This window comes from Netta rufina, assembly GCF_964035555.1.
Source record: "Netta rufina genome assembly, chromosome: 1".
Classification (NCBI taxonomy): domain Eukaryota; kingdom Metazoa; phylum Chordata; class Aves; order Anseriformes; family Anatidae; genus Netta; species Netta rufina.
The window spans coordinates 142,907,016-142,932,854 of NC_140123.1; the positions used below are offsets into that span (position 1 = coordinate 142,907,016).

Consider the following 25,839-nt stretch of genomic DNA (forward strand, 5'->3'; position numbering starts at 1 on the left):
TTAGCTGTCTGTGTGACATGCAAGCTTATTAAACTCATTTAAATCATGCTACTGCACTAACACAACAGTGACATTAGATAACAAACCTGGTTTTCTTCTTGCAAAACTCTATACTGTTCCTTCCAAATGGTGATTTTTGAAGCTTCATCTTTCCTCAGAGCTCTCTCTTTTTTTAGCTCAGGACTCCAGAAGGTCTTGATGCTGTTCATGGAAGAGCTCAGCTTGCTCTCTTTCACCTCCACATCCTTGCGAAGCAGATCATTTTCCCGTAATACTTCTTTGAGTTGCGTCTGCAGATCCATTATCGTGTTATCCCTGGCCTGGCGCAGCGAGTGAGGCACGGTGGATGCCATACTCACTGGAGGGAGATGGTGCTCCCCAAACGCAATAGTATCGCTGGCAACTCCACTGCTGGCAATGTTAGGGCTGCTACCCATTGCAGTCATCCTAACACCATAAGGCAGCCGCCCCCCAGATCGGCCCAAAGTCATGGTGCTTTTCGGGGTGTCTGCACCCACGTTCTCATGGTCACTTAGATACATAGGGCCAGACGTAGCATAGGCAGCGTTTAAGGACTGGATATTTTCCATAGAAAGGGTTTTCCCACTGCCGCCCCCAGTACTACTCCCAGAACTGCCTCCCGTGCTGTTGGTTCGACGATGGCCCAAGCGTGGTGACCGTGGCAGCCTTGGTGAACGCCCTGGGCTCTGGTTGCTTGGCTCAACCTTGCCAACTGACCGAGCACTTCCATACATGATTACGCTGGTGGTGTGAGGCAGTTAGACAGGCATAAATCAGGAATGAGAGAAGTCCTACAAAGTTCTTCAGTGGTTGTAAGTCAGCTTAAGGCCAATCACAACTTATAAAAGATCCATTTGTCCATCTTTGGAGTCACATGCTCACGATGCTCAGGACCATATCTGTGCCAAGAAAAAGAACACATTAAAGATCCAGTTTATCAGAAAATATTTCATCCCATGTTAGAATAAGAGCATATTCTACCACCATTGTATTCCTCCAGCATCCTTTTAATTCCCACCAGCAATAAAAGCGATCTTTTATTTCAACCCTAACAGTTGAACTCAAAAAGGAACTTCTATTCTTGTTTTTCCGTTGTCATGTTATAAAGGTAAAGAGAATGAAAACCTCATCAGTTTTCAAGCCATAATTTTGTTGATCATGATCTGAACTCTACAAATGTTGAGTAACTTCTTTTTTCCCTGCTATTTCTAACTCACCCTTTCCTTCACCTGTTACTTTTCTGAGTAAAAGAGACTTAACCAAAATTTAAACCTCATTCGGTTGTATTTTTTCTTTCAAGCACTGCTAGCTCCTATAGGACAGTTTCTAAATCCAGTGTGTACCTACACTGGAAAATGGTTCCAATCTCTTATTTGTTCTCTAAACAAGACTTAAATCTTTGTTCGGGTTAAATAAATATTTTAATCGAAATATACTTCTCATTTATCAGCTCAGATTAATTTTATTAAATGCTATCATTCCAACAGCAGGGACCTCTCCAAAAATAGAACAGCATGACAACACCATGCTGCAGTTCCCCCTCCCTGTTATTTTTGTATTCCTTATTTTATGCATATTTTGCCATTTTGTAAGTGTGCTAGCAAGTACCTCTTTGGTACAGGCACTGGGCAGACACCACAGATAGTCAAGATCTATCACAAGGGCAAGAAACAGGGGTGAAATCTATTCTCATGACTGAGCTACAGCACTGTGGGACTATTTCCACCACTACCCAGTTCTCACTTTTTTTTTTTTTTTAATTTATTTGTTCAGTAAAAACTATTTCAAGCTCAACTAAAATGAAAAATAAAACAAGACTGAAAGATTTCTGGTCTGATCTCTCCCAGTTTGATGAAAGATGACCTAGTGGTGTCCAAAGTCACCACATATATCGTAACATATCTCCTTTCACACTGGCTTTCATCCAGCCTCACCTTCTGCTAGGAAGTTTGGTTTGCCAGATATTAGGAACCAATCAATATTTGCAGCTCCTATTGCTGAGGGCATGTTTGTGAGTTGAGCAAGCAGATAAAGTATTACAGTTAAGAGAAGAGTACACTTACAAAAAAAATTTAGAACTTGGGGAGTATGGGGGGAAGGTAGAAGAGGGTTGAAAACAGATTAAAAAAATATTTGAAAAGTACTGGATGAGGGTAGAAAACAAGAGGGGAGGTAGAAGTCTGATGAAGGAAAGACACATGATTCTTGCTCTCACTAAACAGTCACTACAGGAACACAATGCAAGAAACTGTTTAAACATGGAGTTTTAAATCACAAAACAACATCTGAGTAGAACAGCTCCATTTACACGCTATTTAATGGAAAATACAACAGCATGAGTAATTTCACAAAGCTTACTGTGTAGCTGCTACTGTGCTTCATGAGCAGTGCTCAAGAAGTTCAAGTGCTCATTCTGTCTTTTTTTATAAATGACAACCATAGCTACCCTGCTCAGTCTACCAACAACATTGCTATGGAGCATTTTAAACACACATGTAAAGTAAAAAAGGCCATGGAAAGATTGCTGGTGGCATTCATAATTAAAGTTAGCTCCCAAAATATCATCTACAGGTTTGTTTTTTAAAAGCAAGTTACAGATAGGAAGTTTCTCATACTTCAGCCAGGTATCCTTATGCAAAGCAGTACAGAAATACAAACTAAGAAACAGTGCCGACTTTGTTGCACTGAAGTCACTTCAATAATCAAGACACTGTGCCCCAGATCTGGAAAGAAAACACTTTTTCCAAATAGAAAAGCTAGTTCAGACTAATCTCAGCGTTTGAGGCATCAAAATGCTAAAAATGCTGCCACAGCACCCACTGAGCACTCAAAACAAGTTAGATATTTCTTCGACACTACAGAAATTACCTTCATCTGAGAGCTTGTCTTTATGAGGATTCTCACAAAAATTAATCCATAGTACTTAATTTGCTAGAAACTCGCCACCGTAACTCACTGTGAACACTCATTCACTTAAACATCTTTAAATGTTTCAGCCCAAACCAAAACTGTTTTATTTCATGAGTTTCAGCTAAAGCACTTTCCCCTCCAAAAACACGAAGTTTAGATGTTGCTAGCAGTACGTTACTGAGGCATGCAGAAACATCACCTAGCAAGTGCTTAACAACACACAAGAAGCATGCAAAAGATTTTAGATTATTTCTAATCAGCTAATCACCCCCAAAAAGGGAAAAGGGGGAAAAAAAATAATGAAGAGTTTAAACTCATGGAATTACTCTTTGGTTTAGGTAATATTCTGTCAAACTATTAATAGCTTTTGAATGAATGAAAGCGACTAGTGTCCTTGGCAGGAAAGTCACTTCCCACGCAGCTGAGCGGAGCTGGTCGCACACAAGGCGCGGTTCCGCGGTGATGTTCTGACACAGCAGGCAGCAGATTAATCCTCTTCCAGCGCAGCTGAAAACACCAGTTCTATACCAGCTCATCTCCTACCCCTTTTTCACAGGCAGGCATCCTCTCTATTAGTCCAAAAATAATAAAAATAAATTAAGGAATTCAATCTATGAATAGCAACTGCTAGAATTTGCTACTGAGTTAGAACATCATCAGAAGTAGAGGCAGGACTAAGAGTGGGCACATGTGGCAGCCAGGAAAAGACACCAATTCCATACATTACATGGCACTCGCTTTTCTAAACAAGCAAACAAACAAACAAAAAAGTCTTTGGAAACAAGAAAACTTAACCCACCGCTACTTCTCTTCAAATAAGAACTTTCACTATATAATTTTTAGACTTGAAAATTGTGACTATTCCAAATACTAACTAAATACACCTTTCCAATCACGCAGCCAGTTCCAGTATTTTCACTAACACAGAAACTTGTCATGGTTCAATGAGAAAAAAAAAAATCACATTACAATTCCTCTTTTTGATTTATTTTTTTTCTAGTAGCATTCATCACTGATTATTTCATTTTACTGCTGAATCCAGAAGCAGAAGTAGTTAAAGAGAATTCAGACTAGCAAGAATATCTTTCATCCTGGAAACAGCAAAGTGAAGGAAATGACAGAAATGCCTCCTCCCATTTGCAATAGCAATTGATCAGGAAGAAGGAAGTTATAGATCTCTTCCAGTAAGCATGGAAGACTTCAGAAAGCACCATAACCAGAAAATGTAGCTTTTCAATATTCTGACCCACACTAGCATTTTATTAGGAGTCTCAGAAGTAGGGCCTCTTATCTTTCATGAATCCAAGATGCAGCACTTTCTTTTTTCCTCTGTGACTTGAGGTTTACTTGCAGATAGATCATCCCTTAACCTTACAGGGTGGTCAAAACCACAAGGAACACTGTTGAACTGTGACACGAATGCTTTGCAAATTCCCCTGTTGGTTTTAAAAAATTTCAGTCTTTTCTGTCAATACAGGAAGCCTCACCTATGATTACAAATAAAGATTATAAGCTGAAAGCGTTTAAAAAATAATAATAAAGTGCTGAGGTCAGTGCTAAACCATTTTTCCCCTCAAGGTACAACGCATACTTCCACAGCTACGAAACAAAACTCTTTTGTTCACTCTTCATTAGTGAACAAAAGCTTCCAAAGGGTATCATATCTGCAAGCTAATTAAATATAATCCTAAAAAATTAACATCAGTCAAGCCAAAAACACCGTACAGGTATCTAAAGATCAGCATAGCAGCTTTGCCAGAACAGAGACATGCAATCAACCTGCTTTAGGTGTTAGTTGTAAATGCCATCTTGTGATCATGAATGAGATGAACACCAAGAACGGTTTAAAAAAAAAAAAAAAAAAAAAAGTATAGTCTGACAAACATTTAAACATACTACAGTGTAACTCATGGCAACAAAAATTAAATAATTTCATTAACAGAGCCCAGTTACACTCAGTGAAAAGCAACAGAGGATCGAGTCGCGGCCTTCAAAACAGCAAGGCAGCTACTTCTCCAAGAAGTCTATCATTATCCAGAGCCATGCATCAGTACAAGTGGTTAACTATCTGCTGCCCCAGAAGCCAGCATGCTGAAAATGCAGCCACACCAATTCTGCACGGCTTCATGGAAATGGATGTGTACGGCAGCTACAAAGTGAGGGAAGGCACGAACAGGTCGTCTTGTGAAAAGATCTAGTGGTTTTCAACAAAAGAGCTGTATTCGGGCATTCCAGAAGTGTAAGAATTGCTGGAGGGACCAGATTAATATCAGGTTCAGGATAAAGAACCCAACAAAATGAGATGCATTTACCAACACTGTCACACTCAGCCCCTATTTCTAGCATCAGATGTGGACCAATGGCTCAGAAAGCAGACGTTCCTGGCTACACCTATCAGAAAACCTCTGTTAATGGTGCTTCGGTTTTGTCAATCTCCAGAGAATCTTTCTTATAAATATATAAAGCCTCTCACACTCCTTCCCAAATCCCAGATCTCCAGGAACAACAGTAATAACACAGTAACTACTTTTAGGTAAGGAAGCAAACCAAATACAGAAAAACGTATTGCGAAAGCATAGGAATATCCCTGCTTACATTCGCTAAAACAAAGAGACGTTGAGGATAACCTTTGCTGCCTTCAATAGGTAATGCTTCCTCGGAACTGGTTTGCTGGAGTTTCCATTCAGCACTGCCACAAGCTGATGGACAAAAGCACATACAGAGCTAGCTCTGTAAGAGCATCACTGCCCGATACTCAGGAACCAAGCAGTCCAGCAGTGAATGAGGCAGGAAAACCCATCTTACAGCACAGTGACGCCTCCAGTGTCTCCCATCAGTCACATACTCAGCTTCCAGAAGAATGAACTTGCCTGTTCATTCCCTGTTTGCAGAAGGAGAGCTTTGTACGTCAGTTCTACTACAGCAACAAAGAAGTCAGCCTTTCCAAGGAGCAGCCTGAATCTGACAATGCAGTGAGGCAGACACACTGCACTTCATTAACAAAGGTATTCATTTTTCACAATTAATACCCTTACAGTTAATCAAGATATGCAGTAGGACCTGGACTTCCCTGTTACTTTCTGGTGTGCACCACAAATTACAAAAGCCAGGGTATGCACTTTTTATAAAGAATGAAGAGTATTTATCTTACAGTTTGACTTGTTGGCTTGGAAGTTATTAGGTTTATCTGTCCTCTAGGCTTTAGATTTGCCCTTTTAGATTTGCAAAGAAAGCTTGCCAATTTTCATAGCAAATTAGTGACTACTACACAGAAAAAGGGCAGAAGAAAGTTATCTTGGAAATTGTTTGCAAGCCAGCCAGTGCTGGATACAAGGCACTGAACCCGTGGAATTCAGGGTTGTTTATCCATATCAAAATACTTTTATCCTCACAGCCCTGACTGCAAGAAAGCAAAGGAGATTAACAAAACTAAGACAGAAAGATGACAGAAAAGTTACTGTTCATATTGTGATTGATTCTCATTCCTAGATGTGTATGAAAAGATGTCAAAGCACCAACATCTGTTTATGTCCAAGCCATTTTAGTGGTGTTTTTTTTTTTTTTGAGTTCACCTACTTGAACATCTGCTGAGTTGACTGAAAGTCATAGTGCCCTTATTCTGCTTCAGTGAACACAAGAAAATGTAAATTGATGTGTTCTCCCTCACAAATGCAGACAGAGAAATCTTCCTAAAAAAAGAATCTCAAAAATCACTGAGAATGTGGCTTTGACATTTTGAGAACCACGTTCTGTAAATGTAGGCATCCGTGAACGCTGACCCTAACATTCTGAGGAAAATCCCAACAGTTGCACATTAAAGGTGCGTTTTGTTTCAGAACCTAAACTGCCACTCCTGTTACAAATCTTCTGAATTGGGAAGGTTGGCATAAATGGTATGCATGCACTTTAAATCATGGCGTAACACAGAAGCATCTTTATTATCTGTCCTTTGTAGATACAGTTCTGTTTCCCATTCTTCTCTTCCACGGTTTCAAGGTATTACATCCAGAACACACTGAACACAAAGCAGAACTATGCACTGGCTTCCTAGTGAAGTCCTGCCTCCCCAGCATACATTTCCTTTCAGGAGATCTACTTGCTCCGCAAGGAGGACATGACTAGGACAGCAGAACACGCCCTACCCTACAGCAGCTTCTCTGCAAAAGCAATTTCAATTGACATCAGGTTTTGCTGCTTATAATTCCAATTATTATCGGAAATGATAAAAGCACAAAGGGTACGTTTTCACCATCACAGCTTCAGACAAAGCTCACTATTATTAGAAAGATGCACATATTTCAGCTATGGCTTTGTTCACTCCTATTTACATACTGTGTGATACACCACTCGCTTATAAGCATGTTTTCCTGCAGCTCTGGAGATCAGCCTCAACCAGCAAGGGAACACAAGGTACTACTGATATTTCTAAAGGCCTTATCTCATTTTTCAGACTAAGGTGGCTCTGCTCACAACAAACTAAGAGTTAACCTGTCACTCGATTTGCTTGCACAAGCAAATTCTTCCCCCTTGTCAGGGGGTTGTGTGCCAGTAAAAATTTTTCTGTCTTCCACAGAAGAGTGGGGCACAAAGTTCTTAAGACTATCTGGACGCCATGCTTTAAGGTTTCACAGGTACGGCACAAGTCTTGGACACTGTTCAAGCACCTATTCGCTCCTTCAGTTTTGTCTTTCACTAGCAGCTTCAAATTTGTTACAAGGTGACTGGCACATGGTGCAGATACCATCACACACCGTGAATCGGCCTCAGTTGCGGCTTCTTTCCTGGGTTTACCAGAGATTGGACCCAACAGTCCCTCCCAGCCCTACCTTCTTAACACAGAGGTACACTGACAGGTCCGCAGGCACGTCAGGATTTGTGCTAGGCAATGAACTGGAGCTAAGTCCCTAACTTTAAAGCAAGTATGAGATGAAACCAACAAAATTTGGTATGTCTTTTTTCTTTTTAAAGACACTACGATGAGAAGCAACAGAAGTCAGAGCATGCACATAAACTTACTAGTGATGAAACAGCCTCGATTAAAATAATTCTCACTCTTCAAATTACCTAGAAGGTTAAAGACCTGTAGACATGGATTTACTGTGTATGGCTAAAGAGTTTATAGCCTGATTTTCAAGCATACCATCAATAAAAATCATGTGCATGTAGTACACACAGCTGTTTCTCTTTTTCCCCCAGGTGGCACGCAACCAACAGCCAACTTCCCAGTACTGGAATCAGTAAGAAACAACCCTGGAAGTGATAGAGATGCTTTAAAAACCCAGAAGTACCTAGAAGCACTGCTGAATCTGCATAGACAGCTAGCCTAGGCTCTCCACAGGTAACATCAGCACAAAGCATGCTCCTTCTACAGAATTAGAACCACAGAATGGGACCTTAAAGACCATCTGGTTCCAACCCCCTCTCATGGGCAGGGACACCACCTACTAGATCAGGCCATCCATCCTGGCCTTAAACACCTCCAGGGATGGGGCAGCCACAGCTTCTCTGGGCATCTCTGGATCTCTCTCTTAACATCTCTAGATGTTTCCCTTAGGAAATATCACTTTTCTTAAATCAACACCAGATCTTCTAGGCTCTCTTGATCTATTGCTGCTATACAGCAGCCCAGGAGGTGACACGGTTACTCCAGCTTAAGCAGATGCCAACTGACAGACAACTCCTCAACTGAGTGCTCATACTGCAGGGTGGCCAGCAAGGATCACGAACTTTATTAATTCTAGCAACTGGCTTGATTATTTGAACAGCTGCATTCATGCATCCATACAGTTCCGGGCGTACCATGCTCAGATAAAACAAGCTAGACCTGGTGAACCTACCTACAATTTTCAAAAGCCTTATCCAAGGAAGGATGACAGGGAGGGGTGAGGGGAATAACAGTGGGAGAGTATCCCGGGTATTAACCTGATAATAGAGATGAGACAAAATGTGGACAACATTTCATAAAAGGACAGGCTCAAAAATCTCAATGCTAAGACTTAGTAAAAACATGATGCCTTCACGTAGCGCAAGTAACACAAACCCAAAGAGAAAGAAAACTGCTAACATCTATGGAGTGACCTGATTACAGCAAAATTGGCAATGTGGAGAAAGTTCAAATTATATCAAACATGACAGACTCAGGTTTTACTCAGCAGATCTGCAATTTTTCTAGTTGAAGCCCTTCTTATGGATAGCATAAGATAGATAAGAACCTACAACTGCTTTACCAACTCTGCTCATGCTAGCATGGGCAAGGTGGTGATTTTTCTCATGTAGCCTCGCTCGATACACTGTAAGGGTGCTGACTCATACGTGACCCCGAACTGGGGCACACATCTGAGCTTCTGCAGTTCTCAACCCAAAATACCAAAGTGTGCCTTACAGCGATCTGTCAGGCTGCAGTAACTCAGGGGGAGAGGTTACGTTCAGCCACCTACAGCTACGGATGCAGCGCTTGCTGGGAGAAGAGGAGGGCAGGCAGAGGGTGGAGGTTACCGCTTCAGACATCCGCGCCGACCATTTCCTAAGAACCAGCGCTGTGCAGTCCAACCAGACAACTTCTTCTGGCTACGACCTGTTGGGTTTGAGGCAGCACACTGCTCACCCCACCTCCCCCACCGTGCCCCACGAGCAGCCTGCCTAATCCGCAGCGCACCCCCTGCCCTCCCCACCCGCTCGGTGCCGGTGCCCCGGCTCCGTGTGCCCCCGGGGCGCCCCCCGCCGCCCTCCCAGCTCCGCGGCCGCTCCCTGACACCTCCCCCGGCCCCCAGCCCCCCCCGGCTCCGCGGGGCTGCGGCTCGGAGCACACCCGGGAGGACCGGCGGCAGCACCGGGCCGGCTGCGGGGACAAAGCCCGGTGCCCGCTGACACCCCCCTGGGGCCGGACACACGGACACGGACACACGGAGCGGGGCAGCGGGCGGTGACAGCGTGCGGGGCCCGGCAGGGGCGAGGCCCCGCTGCCCGCTCCGCTCCGCTCCCCCCCCACACCCCCACCGCCTCCCCCCCAGCCCTCGCTCGCGGCCGCCCCGCCGCCCCCGGCCCCACCTGAGCGGCGGCTCCGCGGCCCCAAGGCCCCGCCGCAGCCCCGGCACGGCCCTGCCCGGCGGCTGCCCGCGGCCACCGGCTCCCGCAGGCCCCGCCCCGCCCCGCCGCTGGCTCCCCCCAGCGGCCGCTACCGAGCAGCGGCGGCACCGACACCACCAGCAGCGCCCCCGCCCTCCCCGTTAGCCGCCGGCTCCCACCGGAGCCCCTCACCTGCACGGCGGCTGCCCCGGCACCGGCACCGGCAGCGGGGGGAGGAGGCGGCGGCGGCGTCGCCCCGGCGCCCCCCGCCCCCTGGCGGCCCCCCCCGGCGCTGCGTCAGCCCCCGCGGGCCGCTTGGCTCCTCCGCCGCGCCGTACCGCCCCCCCCGCCCCTCCCGCCCCTTCCTGCGAGCAGGCGGTGGCGGCGGCCGGGCCCGGCACAGGTACGGGGCGGGAGGGGAGGGGAGGGGAGGGGAGGGGAGGGGAGGGGAGGGGGCGGCCGTTGGTGGGCGCGCGGGGCGGCCGTTGGGAGGCCGTTGGAGCCCGCCCCGCCGCGGGGCTCAGCCCCTGTGCAGCGGCTGCCCGCGGGCACCGTCACGCAGGGGGTGCTTCCCCGCTGCGGAGAGGCGTTAAAAAGCCTCTCCTCGCTTTTCTTTTCTTGAAATATGAAGCAGTCTGGCTGCTTTTAGAAAGAAGTATCCCCACATAAATAATGTATTCTTAGGTATTTGAGAAATATTCTTGCCAGATCTTTTCTCCAGAACGAGCGCCTTTCTTTCCATAGAATCATTTACGTTGAAAAGCCTCCAGGACCATCTGGCCCGACCGTCCCCTACCACCAGTGTCACCCACTGACCATGTCCCCAAGCACCACGTCCAGCCTCTCCTTGAGCACCCCCAGGGACGGTGACTCCACCACCTCCCTGGACAACCCGTCCCAGTGCCTGACTGCTCTTCCTGAGGAGAAATGTCTCCTCATTGCCAGCCTGAACCTCCCCTGGGGCAACTTGAGGCCATTCCCTCCAGTCCTATCACTAGTTATCTGTGAGCAGAGGCCAACCCCCAGCTCCCCACACCTTCCTTTCAGGTAGCTGTAGAGAGCAATAAGGTCTGCCCTGAGCCTCCTCTTCCCCAGACCAAACACCCCCAGCTCCCTCAGCCGCTCCTCACAGGCCTTGTGCTCCAGGCCCTTCACCAGCTCCGTAGCCCTTCTCTGGACACGCTCCAGGGCCTCGATGTCCTTCTTGTATTGAGGGGCCCAAAGCTGAACACAGCACTCGAGGTACAGCCTCACCAGAGCCGAATACAGGGGGACAATCACCTCCTGGCGCCGCTGGCTGCACTATTCCTGATCCAAGTCAGGATGCTGTTGGCCTTCTAGGCCACCTAGGCACACTGCTGGCTCATCCATCTTTACAAACGTGAAATGAGTTGTTCAGCAGTGAATTGTTCACATTTTGTTTTTGTAACTGTGAGGTGTTCAAGTTTCACACCCGGAAAAAAGCTTGTGTGCCAAACAAATTGTTTCTCCTTTCCTAAAGTTCTGTCTGTTGTCACAATAAGAGATCGCCTCTTGTAAACCTAGCTCATCGTTTGTTATAAGAGATATTTTCCTTTATAATTTCATTAAAAGATTCTTTGGGAGTGAGTGCCAGGTAATTCATTCGATGAAACATCTTCTTACAAAATTATGTAGGAATGCAAATAAAGTGAGAAGTGACATGAGGTACCTATATCCTTAGAAAGCAAATAAATGACAAATTTAGAACATTTTGGAATAGTCTGTGCTGGTATTGATGCATTTTTAACCAATAAAACTTTGTGGATCCTTTGCAGGCAAAAGTGACAATGGGGCACAATTTTAAAACAGTGAACAGAATCGTGTAGGAGTGAAGTAATTTATACCTAACATAGCTATTAAGAATGCTTAATAGTCATGCATGCCCTAAAACCAGAACAATATGCAGTCTCAAGCACAGCAACACATACATTAAACTAATCCGTTTGTATTGGAAGTGGGTTTGTAATTGCAGGGGAGGTAGGGTCCTATAACTGCTTTCAACTGATGTATTGATGTTCACAAAGGCTGTCATAACAGGAAACTCACCATAATGGGGAGATAATTTTCTTATCCTGTGTTCCAGAAATGCAGGAATTTACTGGATAGGCTTCATTTCAGATATTGGATGGTTTTGCATATTCTTAAAGAGAAACACTCCCTCACAAATTTACCAAGTTTATATGCTGAAGCTGGATAAAGGTTATAAAAATCTTTATGAATTATTGTGTTGTGGTTTGTGCAGGGAGGGTGTCATCATCCCAGACATTCCAGAAGTAAACCCAGTCCTGTCTGATAAACCTGAGGGTTAAAGGGATTTGCTTCTGAAGACACACACACAAATTCCACTGAATTAACTGGGACTGCTTGAAGGTACGTCAAATCTGAAACGTGCGTAACTGAGGAGAAATTGTTAACATTGTGTTCCTATGCCTTGAAAGCAAATATGTTTTAACTACTGCAGACAGCACAAACTTTCTGTGTTAGATGTTTTCATTCTCTTTTTGGAGTGCTTTTACTGTAAAACATAGCCTAGGTCAACAGCAATGAGAGGCATTGATAGGGTATAGGCAAGCATCAGAGGCCAACACCCAGATTTTTCTCAGCAGCTGCTCCGTTCACTACCCCCATACAAACCAATACGCTCTTTAGAGTGCTGCTGAAAATTAATATTTCATAGCTGGTTTCCCCAAACAGCCTTTTTTTGATTGAATACCTAATTTGTTGAAATTTTAAGCTTTTGCTATTGACGTTTTTAAAAAGCAACATTAAACACAATAGTGGTAAAAGCTGTTAAGATTCTTTGCCTGTTCTAGCCTACCAAGGCTGTGTTCTGCAGCGTTGTGCAACCTCTGTAGTCTTATGTGTGTTTTTCTCAGCGATAAGAAAACTTTCTGAGAATATTAGCAGTTAAAATGAAAACAATTCCCCGTAAATACTAAACAATGGTCACAGATGTAATAAATTATAATTACTAGGTATCTCTAAACCATCCTCTAAATCATCTCCATACAGGGCAAGAATACATGAACTTGAATTTGTAGTATTTAAAGGCAGATTGAAACTATGGCTTTTTAGAACTGGTTAATGCATCAGGAAATCTCCTACCGCTGCCCTGGAGGGTATTTGAGGCTCTTTTGTTCTCTAGTCAATAGCTTATCCTTATTATCTACTTCAATATTTTGATGTTTCATGTGAGTTAAAATATACAGCAAGAAGGGGAGTGAGGAAACAGCATCCTACTGAGGAGTGGAAATCTTGCCTTTCCTGGTTCCGGTGTCGAGGGAGATTTATAATTCCATTTGCAGAATTAACATTTCTTTCTTCTGAACTCCTGCTCAAATAATTTTGAAATTGAAGTCCTGTCACTTTGAAATGTTCTGAGAATTGCTTAGAGGCTTAGGGCCTTGCTGTGCTGCGTTTCACCAGCTTGAAAAAAGAAATCACATTACTCCAGTAGAATGTTTGGCTTAAACAAGATTCACAGCTGAAGCAAACTGTTGGTACAAGCAAAGCCTGAAACTAAACCAGCATCAGCTGTCTCATTCACACAAGCTGTACAGTAAATCATAACTTGAATACAAACCACTGACATGTTTAAACTGTTTATTGCAAAGACGCATACTGCTAGAATTTTCTAGTGGAATCCGATCCATTAGATTAAAACCATATGATGTGATGCTATTTTTAGTGGAATTCTGTTTCCTCATTCTCATTCAAAATCAACCCCCATACCTTATTCAGAGTTTTGTTAAAGCTATATCTCGTTTTAGAATTTAAACTGACAATGGTGCACACCTGATAAAAACTTAAAGGGTTTAATACTGATTTCAGTTAAAGCAGTATTACTTCAAACTGGCACCCACCTGCTGTGTATATAGATTTGTGGCAAACTGCTAACAGGGCTGTGTAGGCACATGCACACATTTCTTTCATTGTTTTTTTTCTCCCACAGGCTTTATACCGATTAGGATCTGATTTAGGCTGCCTGGAGTGAAAAAATATGCAGTATTGTTCAAACTTTGATTTCCTCCACCACTCCCTCACCTCTTTTTTTCTCTCCCTAAATGTCTCCCTGCTATGGATGCAGTGGACTCTGCTTAAAAAGGCGAATAGCCTACTTAAATCACGAGTACATCTCCTGGTAATATGAATTTCTATATGTTCTGTTCCAAAACCAAATATGCTAACCACAAATTGCAGCTAACCTTTGATTGCAACATATTTAACTGTATAAGCTCTGTGAAATTACACAACTATGGAACAAAAGGTAAATAATTGTAGCCAAGCAAAATTAAGGAGAAGTTGAGCTACACCTGGTATAATTATCGGTATTCACACTTGCCGAGGAAACGGCTACTATCCTTTTTTCTGAAAACTGTTTCTAAGTTCTTACTAAAAATTTGGATTCCTTGTTTAGAGATCAGAAAAACGACTTGTTTGAAAAAATGCTGAACGTAAAGTACAGTAGCAAAACATAATATTTATTAGGCTCCTACTGACTGTCAAATATCACTATCTGTAGAGGAATTTAAACTTTATCCAACTGTTTTGATATCCCATCTGTCCTGTGTGTAGATTGACTTGCCTTATATTTGTGTTGTATACAGAAGTCTTACGGACTGATAGACTAAAGCCAGCTGTACTCAGCATTTGTGTAAGTACAATCGAGATTGCCTCTGTGGGCTTATACCAAAGTGTTGCTGTATAAGCTCAGCACTACTTCTCCAGCAGCACAGTGGAGTGGAAGCCCAGTTACCACTGGGCAATTGTTGGATACTGACTTGGAAAAGGGTGCCATCTACTGAGTTATCAGCACAGCTTCTTAAAATGTGTTCTGTACAGCTTCTGTATGATTTTAAACTCTATGTGGTTTATGTGATACCGTCATAACCCAAGGCAGTTATAGTCAAAACAATCTAAAATGGAGACGAACAAGTCAGGGTATGGACAAGTACAATTTTAGAAAGTTCTTCCTGCTTTTTATCAAAGTATTGGTGAATACTGAAAGCAATGTAGGAAGACAGTGCTGAAGGATCTGAAAGAGTGAGATGTTTTGGTTTTCCTTACCTAGAATGGTACAATGCATTCACGCTTATCTAAAAGGAGAAAAATATATATACATATATATGTTACCAGTTTCATATTTAGAATAACGACTCAAAACATTTTGCTGGTGTTGTTCTAGTCTGATCTTATACGAGATCCAGATGCTGTGGAATTTTTACTTATTTATTTTACTAGCAAAAATAATATATTTGTTCTTTAAATAAAATAATCATTTAATTCAATTCAAGCTCACCCTCATTGTTTTTAATGAAGGACCAGAGCAGCACCTCTGCTTCTCGGATGAAGCTAGCTATTTCTGCCTACACAGTATAACATATTTAAGAAGAAGAATTTCGGCTGTTACAAAACATCACAATTTCTAATTGGTCCTGCAGAAGTTCCATGGAGTTAGAATTATAACATTGATGTCTAATTTATTGCAGTGGACTCAACGCTTGCTGCGCATTGGACTTCAACACCTTTTTGATATGTCTTCTTATGGACTGTTGGTCCTGTTATTTTCAGTGTTTGTATTTTCTTTTATCTTCAGGGATGCCTGAAAGTCAAGGGAAAGACAGTGAAAGCCACATCAGCAGCAGCAGTTCCAGCACTAGCAGTTCAGTTGCTCACTTTGGACAGGTCAGTTCCTTTGTCCTGAGAGGGAAGTGGAAGTTCTGTGCTTGCACTTCTGGAAATCTGCTCTACATATTTATTTCCTCCTTTTAAAGTTGGATGCTGTGCCATAAAATGGCTCATTTTATTCTCTTGTATTGGAGACGGCTTGGCTCATGTTCACACACATTCTCAGTACTGGTTCAGAAAAGTAAACTGTTTTCATTCACCTACTTAAAATAAATAAATTGGGGAAAAATGTACAATAATCAATTTTCCTTTTTGGAAGTGAATTCCATTCCACGCGATAGGCATTTATATGTAGTTTCTTAATGTGCACGTACATTCTCCATTTTTCCTTACATCTTCTAGTAACAACTTCACATTCTAGTACCAGAAAAAGACCAAGTTATTCCCTTAAGTTAAACAGAACCAAAGATAAATGGGTGAGGTTTGGCAGGCACTAGAACTAAATGGCACATACACACTGTCAAATACTGTTCTACTGAATGATGAGGCAGCCAATATGTGAATACACAATACTTATGATACAGGTGGTGAAATCTTTGTTCTGTCCCACATTGTAGTGTAGCAGCACTAGCTTTATCATGTTTGAATCCTTAAACATGCAATTAGGCCTCTCTAACCTTTGCAGAACGTAAACTGTATTTCTGCTAACACATACAGCAAAAGTTACAGCACTCTGGGCTTCCTAATGATACCAATGATGCTGGAGTTACCCAGAGGACCTTCCCTGCACTAGGGGAATATGCTGAACACTACTCAATAAATTTCTAGTTTGACTGGTTGCCTGAGCTGCTGTCCTCTTTGCCTTTGATGGAATATGGTGATAGAGTAAGGTTAAACGTTGGTTTTGTTGGAGTTTTTAGAGATACTTTTCATGTGAAGAATTATATTTTATTTTTGAGAGGTATGTGCAAACATATACTTGTATGCTTATGTCAGGAAGCCATGACTAAGACTATGACCACATTAAGATTTTGATAGGACACTAACAGACCTGTCTCATTTAAGTTCTTCTAATATAAGTGATGCTTATGAAAAATTGAAAAAAAATGCTACAGTTTAATAATTAGTGCTTGTATACATGTGACCCCAAGAATAAGGGAAAAAACAAACAAACAAACAATATAATGCACAAGTGTATACACACACCCCAACTTGTCAGTTACACCCTGATTCTAAAAATGAATCATACACCTCTTGAAAGGACAGTATTTGGAAAAATAGAATTAAGAATTGAAATGAGAAGAAGAGAGGGAGCTAATATGGAGGGAATGAGAAATTTTGTCTTTGTTTTCATCAAGTGTCAATATACAGCAAGTGAGTATCAAGCTATCCAACATGCTCTTCGTCAGAAACTGGGTCCGGAATATATCAGCAGTCGACAAGCTGGAGGAGGACAAAAGGTATGAATAAACTTGCACAGATATTTCAACTCACTTTTTTCTTTTCCAGGAGAACTACTGTAAAAATAATAAATAAAATGTTTTTGAAATTAATTTCCCACTGGTAGTGCAATATGCAGATATTAAAGTAAAATAAGGATAGAATGAACTCTGGCTTTAACTTAGCCATAGGTCCTTATACACTTTAGGAAAAGCCACTTTTTAGTGCTTCATCCTTTAAAAGGGAATATTTGTCTACTTGTGGAACGTTAAGTTTTTTTTCCAGAACTGGAATATATGAATCATTATATGACATTAGATGTATTTTTACCTCTTTAGCACTTGCTACCTCTACTTCCATTAATTCACTTCTATTTTCAGTCATTTCCCCCCACCACAGTTGTTATCAGGAGAAGGTGAACCTAAATCTGTACCATCATTCACATTATCCTAAATTTAGCTGTGGTTCTTCAGTGTAAGATGATCTGTGTAATTTCTTTTTAAAATAAATCATGTATATATGCGTGCATATATGTATGTGTGCCTTTCTTTTCAGGTCTGCTACATTGAGGGTCACAAGGTGATCAGTCTGGCCAATGAGATGTTTGGCTTCAATGGCTGGGCTCATTCAGTCACTCAACAGAATGTTGGTAAGTACCTCTTTAGGATTAAAAAATAAATAAAAAATCTGTCTTGTTTCACTATGAACCCCTGAAGGAAAAGTCTTTCAAATAAGGACAATGGTATCTATCCAAGAACACGATCACTTATGTGTTTCTTGGTATGTACTTTAAGTGTTAGAACCTGGCAAAAGGCATGTGGAATTTTCAGGTGTCTTAGTAGCAGGTAAGAATGAGAGAAATTTAATTATAATGTAGGTTTTCTTTTCTGTTTAGCTCTTACACAGGAATATGTCAAATTAATTATTCTAAGGGTGTTTATTAGCTATTCTAATCAAGTTTTCTGATCTCCGTGGGTGGGAACACCCAGTCAAGAGTTACAACAATTAAACCATTTGTTTTAACACCCAGCAGCCCTGAGCCTACTGTCATTCTCACCTGGAATGTTTACATTCTAAAAAGTATCTCTGAGTTAATATTTCCCTAATCTTTAGCGACTTTTTCTTTTTTCCCTACCGATTCCTCTTCTATATTTGTAGTATAAAGCTTTGAAAAAACACTTTCTAGGAAATGATATTTAGATGTTCTTAAAGCTTAAGCTTCCCCTGTCCTGAAAGTTGAAATAGTGGCTGCTAAAGAAGCATTGTCCTTGCAGATCTGTTATGCTTAGGCCCAGGTCAAGTTGTTGAAGTAGCTCAAGCCAGCTGATTGAATGTACATCTTTGCTTTTCTGCCCCACTCACTGCCACCCCATCCCCACCCCACCGCATGCCACCCCCCACACTTTCAGGAATACTTCATATATCTGGCTGGTAGATTCTAGACATAGAACAGGTTTTCATGGTTTTTCACCTAGTACGTACCACTTTATTTTTTTCCTTTTCAGTCAAGAAAAGACTGATATCATTCAAACTTTTTTTCCCCAAATTATCCTATAACAAGTCATGCCTTAGCAATTCAAAGACAGAAGATTGGTATACTTGTTTATAAACCCGTGTATCAAAAAGTGATTGCACCTCTGGCAGGTTTACAAAACAATTGATCAAGCAGACTAGATGAGTGCAGAAGTTTATATGCATAATACCAGGGTGCAAGTGTTTGACAGGTCTAGACGCTGATAACCAGAAAACAAAACATAACATACAGCATATATTCAAGTTATTAACTGTAGGCTGAGAATGATACCTTGTAAATCATGCTCCATTTTGTAGAAGACACAGTATCTCGGGCCCGTTCAGCAAGTGTGCTGCATGTTTACAAATATCCTGAACAAATAAAATAAGATCTACATGTGGATCAGAAGTCTTTTCTGTTATTTAGGATGTTACATTTTTTCCCCCCAGATTTTGTTGACCTCAACAATGGCAGGTTCTATGTGGGGGTCTGTGCATTTGTGAAAGTTCAGCTTAAGGTAAGTGGCTTTTTGTTTACTCTGGCTATAGCTGAGCAATTGCTTAAAGCTGGGAAAGAAAGTTGATGCGTTGGTCAGGCTGTGGTTCTCAAAAATATTGCTGTATACCAGAGAATATAGCAGCGCCTATAACATTGACCTTGTTATAGAATATCCAGCTAAGAGTGAATAATCAGGCTTAGGAAAGCACAACATCTAATGAGAAGTGATAGATGTGCAGAATCTCCCTTATACTTAGCTGTTTGTTGCTTTGTGTTTTTTTTTTAAATCTTACTGCAGGATGGGTCATACCATGAAGATGTAGGTTATGGAGTCAGTGAAGGCCTTAAGTCCAAGGCCTTGTCCTTAGAGAAAGCAAGAAAGGAGGCAGTAACAGATGGACTGAAGAGGGCGCTCAAGTAAGTGAAGATCAGTAGTTGTATATTTGCAGAAGGGAATTGAGAATTAACTTGTTTTCAGTGACAATGAACTGTCTTTGTTTCTCAGGTGCTTTGGGAATGCTCTTGGGAACTGCATCCTAGACAAAAACTACCTACAAGCTGTGAATAAGCTTCCACGTCAGGTGCAGTACATGGACTTTTACAGCGGGGACTGTTAGATATTGATTGTTCCTGATCATTCATGTTAAAAGGAATGTAATAACATAAATGCATCTTATTCCTGAATATTTCCTGCTATGACACCCACAGCCTTTCTGTGCTAGTTTGATTGCATGAACTTTCTCTTACTGAGTTGTTCCCTAGCATTTTACCAGAACTACTCCAAAGTTTAACCATTTGCATTAGGCAAGCTTACTGTGGTGAGGAAACAGTATTCTACTCAAGATCTTATTGTGCCATTTGGTGCCATGTTGTTTAAGTCTCTCTTTAGTGCCAGTAATGCATACAGTTACATCTGTGTTCATAACACGTTAAATGCTACACCAGCAATCGTTCACTCTTTAAACTAGCTTTTTCTAGGTGTCATCTCCTACACGAGCCCATTTAAGCTTTCTCAGTTTCACCAACTCATTTCATCACTCTCATCCAGCCACTTGTGCTTGTTCATCAGCAATGATCCCACTGGCATTCATAGACGTATCACAAATGAAATTGAAATCCTTGGGAGAATAGTGTTTGTCAAGGTAGCATGCATGTTATTTTGCCCTGTATAAGACAAGAGGCAAAACTGTTCTTTGTTTGTTCTCATTGACAGTGGTGGCACAATCTAATTTATTACTTGGAATTTTAAAATCAGATTTATATGACATATTACTCTCATTGCTGGACTTTTTCAGGAATCAAAAAAAGGATAGGAGTTGACTTCATACAGTGACACAATAGGCAGTTGCTGGAAGAGGTGATAAGAGGTTGTAGGCAGGGCAGAAGAATAGCCAGACATTGCATCTATTATCTGCATGACCTACCTTCAAACAGATAAAGCTCCTGTGTGCATTTCTGCAAAATCAGGACAATTTCATTTAGTCCTGAAGTCTCTCAAGGTGACAGCCTGTATGTCAACCAGTGATTAGCAGGAAGAACTGTTCTCTACATTTTAGTGAGCTCTGGCAGAAAATAAGGAGTTTTTCCATAAGAAAGACTCCATCCTTCGAATAAAGTTACTTAATTTTAAGTAAAATCCACACAGTAGCAATATCAGTATGTGTGCTGATGGTTATCTTGTCCCTTCACTAATCATTATTCAAACCTCTGCAAAGCTCTAATGCACATCACCGGCTAGATAGAAACTATACTTAGCATGCTCATTGCAAAAAAAAGTTCACAGTGTGCCTGTATTTTAGCTCTCAGAGGTCTGTTCATTGTTCTGTTTAGAATAGTTAACAAGTAGTTATTTTGGTAACAGTATTTTTGTACCGTGGTCTCAAGCAAAGTTAGTTTCAAAAGGTGATTTCAACTTTCAATGTAACCCAGTTGGGTCCTTCCCAAAAGAACACTGCAAAATACTAGATGCATTTATGTTACAAGGAACCTAAACATTTAGACTGGATTCTAAAAAACCGTGGCTGTTTCCAGTTGCTTCAAAGTTGTACCACAGAAAAGCAAAAGAGGTAACTGTATTTTCTTCTCATGATACATTAGCAGCACACAAGTGTCCCTGAAACTATCCTCTGCTTGGCTTCAGAATGTGTTGGTACCCAAAATTTGCAACTGAATGAGGAAAGCTGGGTGCATTAGACTTGGCTGCTGGAGAAAAGAGTAGTGTTAAGAAAATACACATTCTAACTTGCTTTAAACGCCTCAATAGTATATACTACTTAGCAAATGGTACCTCTTTAATATGAGAATAGTTAGCTTGTACAGCTGATGGGTACATGCCATTACTTTCCCTGCCATCGCTACAGTTGTGAACAGTACAGGTCTTTCTGAACAGTAATAAGCCACGTTACTTCTTGCTTTGCTTTTCAGGCTCCTTACTTACCTTTAGGTTTCAGTTTGCAAGGAAGGAGCTGCAGTTACTCTACCCTCTGAAGTACTAGGTCAAACAGTGAACCTTCCGAGGTAACCAACACCCAGGAGAAATGCCTCTTTTGGAGGTCTCTGGTCCAGAGAGAGAAAAAAAATGCGTTGTACATTCTGTCATTGGCAACAGTACTGTAAGCCTATTCTTTCAGAGCTATCACAAAGCATGCTTTGGTATAACATAGCAGCCCGTATTAGTATTAAAGGTGCCCTGGCTGTTAATTAACATTAATCTTGTTAGCTCCTGATGTGTACCAGCTGGGGGCAGTAGGCCCCTAGGCAGTAACCTACCTTGCACGTTGGGGAACAAGCAAGCCTTATACCACTGCTAATCCATGGAGCTGCATAGGAAAGTTACCTTCATCCTAACCGGATCTACTAAACTCTGCTGGTCGGCCTGGAGCTCTAATATGGCTCTGTCCAGCGAACTTAGGCTGTAGGAACTGGTCCAAATTAAAGATGAAACAGATTTCTGTTTTGCCAGGGTCATTTTCTATTAGTGGCATTGCCACAAACTTATAAAATCACAGAGACAAACCATTCTGTCTTTAATAGGAATGGAGTACCATACCTTCCTCAGTGACCACATGCTCACAGAGCTATGCAAATGTCTGCCGTTGCCCTTTATACACATGTGAAAACAGAACTGGCAAAAGTAACAGACACCAACAACAGACTTGTGAGACTGAGGAGCTACAGAAGTCTTCCTCTATTCTCAGATGCAGCAAGCACAATATGGGGAGACATGAAATATCTGCCCTGAAGCACTCAACTATTAAGCTGACACAAAGTTGCATGAATTCAGTGATAAACTACATCAGTGATGTATTAAAAATGCATTTGGGTTTCCTATCTTACTGCTCCACTTCGGGCAAACAGAATAAGATTTCCTAACAGCACCATATAGAAAAAGCCTGTGCATATTTCATTAAGTTGATTACAGAAATTTCTGAATATATTTTCTTTTTTTTTTTTTTTTTTTTTTTTCTTTTGTAGATGCCCCCTGAGTTAGATTTGGACAAAGCTAAAAGACAGGACTACGAGCCTGAAATTGAGAAAGCAAGATACAACAGCTGTTTGGAAAGGCAGAACACAGGATGGAGACAGCATTGCGAGGCAGCATCTACTTGCAAACCTAGTCACACAGAGGCTTCTGTAGTGACAGAAGATCAGAAACAGCCAAACAGTTCCAGGTGAGACCACTGCTATAAATTTATTTCACATGATATGTTTGAAGTTACTGTCCCCTTTAAAACATGGGGATGGCCCAAAGTGGAAGATGCCATAAAATACCAGTTTAGTGGATTTTGCTTGCTGTTATTTCCTTATACAACTTTCTTCATAAAAGATAGTTGCTGGAATCCTATTTTAACTAACTTTGTGCTTACTTGGGGGAGGAGCAGAAACTCAGATTCCTTGGCTATTGAGTGCGATGCCACTTACCAGCGGAAATTGCGCCAAAAGCAGCTACAGCAACAGTTCCGGGAACAGATGGAGAAGAGATGTCAGGTTACAGAAGTCACTCCTAGCAGCAAACAGGGTAAGATGTGGCATTAAAAACTGACAGTTTTAATGATAGCTACTGGCAGGCACGCGTTATTCTTAACACAGGAGCCTGACAAGTTTCTTTTGCTTCTGTACCGTACTATCACACACCTTTGAGACCAAAGGAAAGAAGATCATTGTACTCGTTTCCCCAAATTCTCAAAGTGGCAGGAATGTCATCTCCAAAACTGCATAATTAAAACTGTAACTCTACAACCACTCTAAAGCTTCACGTAGCACAGCCACTGATACCTGTACCATTAACATGCTGCATCACAGCTGAGGCTGTGGCACTTCATTGAGGCTGGCAAACAGACCTTGTATTAACCACTAATATGTTGGTCCTCACTCATGGGGAAGTCTGGACAGCTGTGTTGTAAGCAGGAACTTGGGGGCAGGGTAAAATAGGCTAAAAAAACAGCTTATAGTAATGCAATTGCTCTCACCAGTCATCATCAGCATCTCACCATTCCACATACTGCTTCCAAAATGTAAGCAGCTGTGGGAAAAGGGGGTGCCTGGTGGAACTGGTGATGATCATTTCAGATTATGCTCTGTTAGGGAGGAACAAGAGTTCTTCTGCACTTCTAACTTTAATCTTTGTGTTATCTCTGTCCAGCAACAGCCCATCCTCCTGTAAAACAGGACTCTCCAGCAGCAGTACAACAGGAACTAGCAATAGAAGAAGATTTCTTTGCAGGTCAGCCAAAAATAATTAATAACAGCATGTTAAATCATTAACATTTATATTAACACTTCAAAGTAGCATAAAGGTAAAAGTTGTGAAGAGGTTGGAGTAATAGAAGTGTGAGTCTGATCCTGAGAGCTTAGCAGTAATAACCTAGCTTGAATAGCAGGAAAACGATATTAAAAGGTATGAAAGATGAGATGCCCATCGCTACAAGGGCCTTCACAGCATGCCTTTCAGTAGAGCATGGTTATACACGTTTGGTAAACCCTTTTCTTCAAGCAGTGCTGCACAGAAACAGAATATCTGCAGGGGCTGGGAGGAAAGTGTCTTTGCTTAACATAACTGGCTGTTTGAGTTGCATACCACAGCATGTGGACATTGCTTAAGTTCAGAGCACAGGGGGTAGTACTGTTCTCTGGTAGTGCACTGACATTTCACTTTTATAGTGGCCACCACGCACTACAGGAGAGTGGGCTGGTCCTGCAGTTGTTGTTCCTGTAGTACCACGCTGTTATCTGTGGTTTCATCATCTTTTCATTCATTCTAGATGATCCTGAACTTTGGGACATTTCCTTGGAGACCACTGATCTGAACAAGATAATGGGTCACAAAATGGCAGGCCCATTAGCTGGACACCAGTCACCAAAAACACCCTGTGGACGTCATCAAATGATTACTCGTAACAGGACCCCTCAGGGAATGAATTACCACAAACCTTCTGCGAGACCTGCACAGCTGCAGCCGTCTGCTGCTCGCATGAGCAACAGCCACAGTGCCGACCAGCACACACCAGGTACGTGCTGTAATAAAATGTCTGTGTTCTTTCTGTCTTACAAACAGCTCCTGACTTTGAAAGCATTGCTAGATTGCTTTGAACGCACTCGTTGGATTATTAATCTGGAGAGGGAGAAACACCCCTCTTTTTTTGGACCTGGCTGCAGACTGCTGTGATAGCAGGCTAGGACAAATATTTTTTCCATCCAACTGTCCTCTGAAGGGAGAGCTAAAGAATGAATCGATGAGCACTTACAGAAGCAGAGAAAAGCTTTAAGAAACTTGCATTTCTCACTGTCTCCCTGTTTCACAGAGCCCAGCCCTCACAGAAGAAGTCAAAGCTTGAAGAAAAGGAGGCTAGAACCTACATAGGACACCTGATCGTATCGTTACCTACATACCAGGTTACATCAGAAGACTGCAGCTGGCTGTTCAAAGTATGTGAGGAAGACTATTAATAGATTGTCCTGTGTGTTACAATGAAGCAACACAGAAGAGGCTAATACAACCAGCAAGAACTTCACCTGCTTTTGGGTTGTTACATGTATCAGATTTTTTCTCTGAACAAGTAATCATTTGTGCCTCTGCAGTATCGACTTGTGGCTCTAGTACAAGCTGGAGTTACAAGTAATTTGCCTGAAACTGTACCACAAGTAATGCTTAAAATGAGTTGCCATTCATCATTTCTTTCTTCCTCAGTGTTGCATTTCAGCAGAGGGGAATGTTTTGTCAATAAAATGAGGGGGTGGGTTACAGTCACACGAAAGCATACATGCTGTGCTCTCCTGGTCCGTGTGGCTGTTTGCAGCTGTGGCAGTGCCTGCCTCCTGTGGAGCCCAACTGTTTCCCCTGGGCGGTCAGAAGCGTTGCCCTGACACAGCTCTGCCTCAGATTCTTCCTCAGCCAGACCCGATTCCTGTCCAGCAGCAGCAGCGCAGCGCCTTTGTTCACCTGTGCCAGGGCAGCAGCGTGCTGGGATTGCTGCTGAGGAGTGCACAAAGCATCCCAGGCTGTTCCTTTGGACTCTTTGTAAAATGAATTGGGAGCTGCAGGTTTTTTAAATAAGCTTATAGTCATATTTTTAACACAAAAATAAACATGAAATTTGGAGAAAAAACAACTCCTTGCTCTTCGTGCCTCATTATTATTCAAACAATGACAACTCCTGTCCTGTTTAACATGCTCAAAGAAGCTAATGTGCTCTGACCAGGTGTGAGCAGGAAGGTAGAGACACCACTGCGCACAGCATTTGCTT

The 25,839-nt window shown here is 42.1% G+C and overlaps 2 protein-coding genes across 9 annotated transcripts in view; one reads left to right on the plus strand and one right to left on the minus strand.

The window, feature by feature from the left end:
* ERC1 (ELKS/RAB6-interacting/CAST family member 1) overlaps positions 1 to 10,203 on the minus strand; it is a 302,116-nt gene extending 291,913 nt beyond the window's left edge. For 6 of the 8 annotated variants that reach the window (XM_084302892.1, XM_084302890.1, XM_084302889.1 and 3 more), the window contains exons 1-3: positions 9,979 to 10,048; positions 9,314 to 9,505; positions 87 to 920 (exon numbers count right to left, since the gene is read on the minus strand). In XM_084302892.1, coding sequence (XP_084159018.1) covers positions 87 to 755 — 669 coding nt within the window. In that variant the 5' untranslated portion in view covers positions 756 to 920; positions 9,314 to 9,505; positions 9,979 to 10,048. Of the gene's footprint in view, positions 1 to 86; positions 921 to 9,313; positions 9,506 to 9,978; positions 10,052 to 10,188 lie in introns of those variants that run through there. The other 2 variants (XM_084302886.1, XM_084302887.1) reach the window with 2 other exon arrangements.
* A 157-nt stretch (positions 10,204 to 10,360) lies between these two features.
* On the plus strand, positions 10,361 to 25,620 carry RAD52 (RAD52 homolog, DNA repair protein). Its single transcript, XM_084286833.1, has 13 exons — positions 10,361 to 10,399; positions 12,260 to 12,387; positions 15,614 to 15,702; positions 17,004 to 17,105; positions 17,641 to 17,734; positions 19,048 to 19,115; positions 19,395 to 19,513; positions 19,602 to 19,677; positions 22,571 to 22,767; positions 22,978 to 23,114; positions 23,739 to 23,819; positions 24,358 to 24,603; positions 24,898 to 25,620. The coding sequence occupies exons 3-13, from the start codon at positions 15,616 to 15,618 to the stop codon at positions 24,954 to 24,956; spliced, it is 1,266 nt and encodes a 421-aa protein (XP_084142959.1). The 5' UTR covers positions 10,361 to 10,399; positions 12,260 to 12,387; positions 15,614 to 15,615; the 3' UTR covers positions 24,957 to 25,620.
* The last annotated feature ends 219 nt before the right edge of the window (positions 25,621 to 25,839 follow it).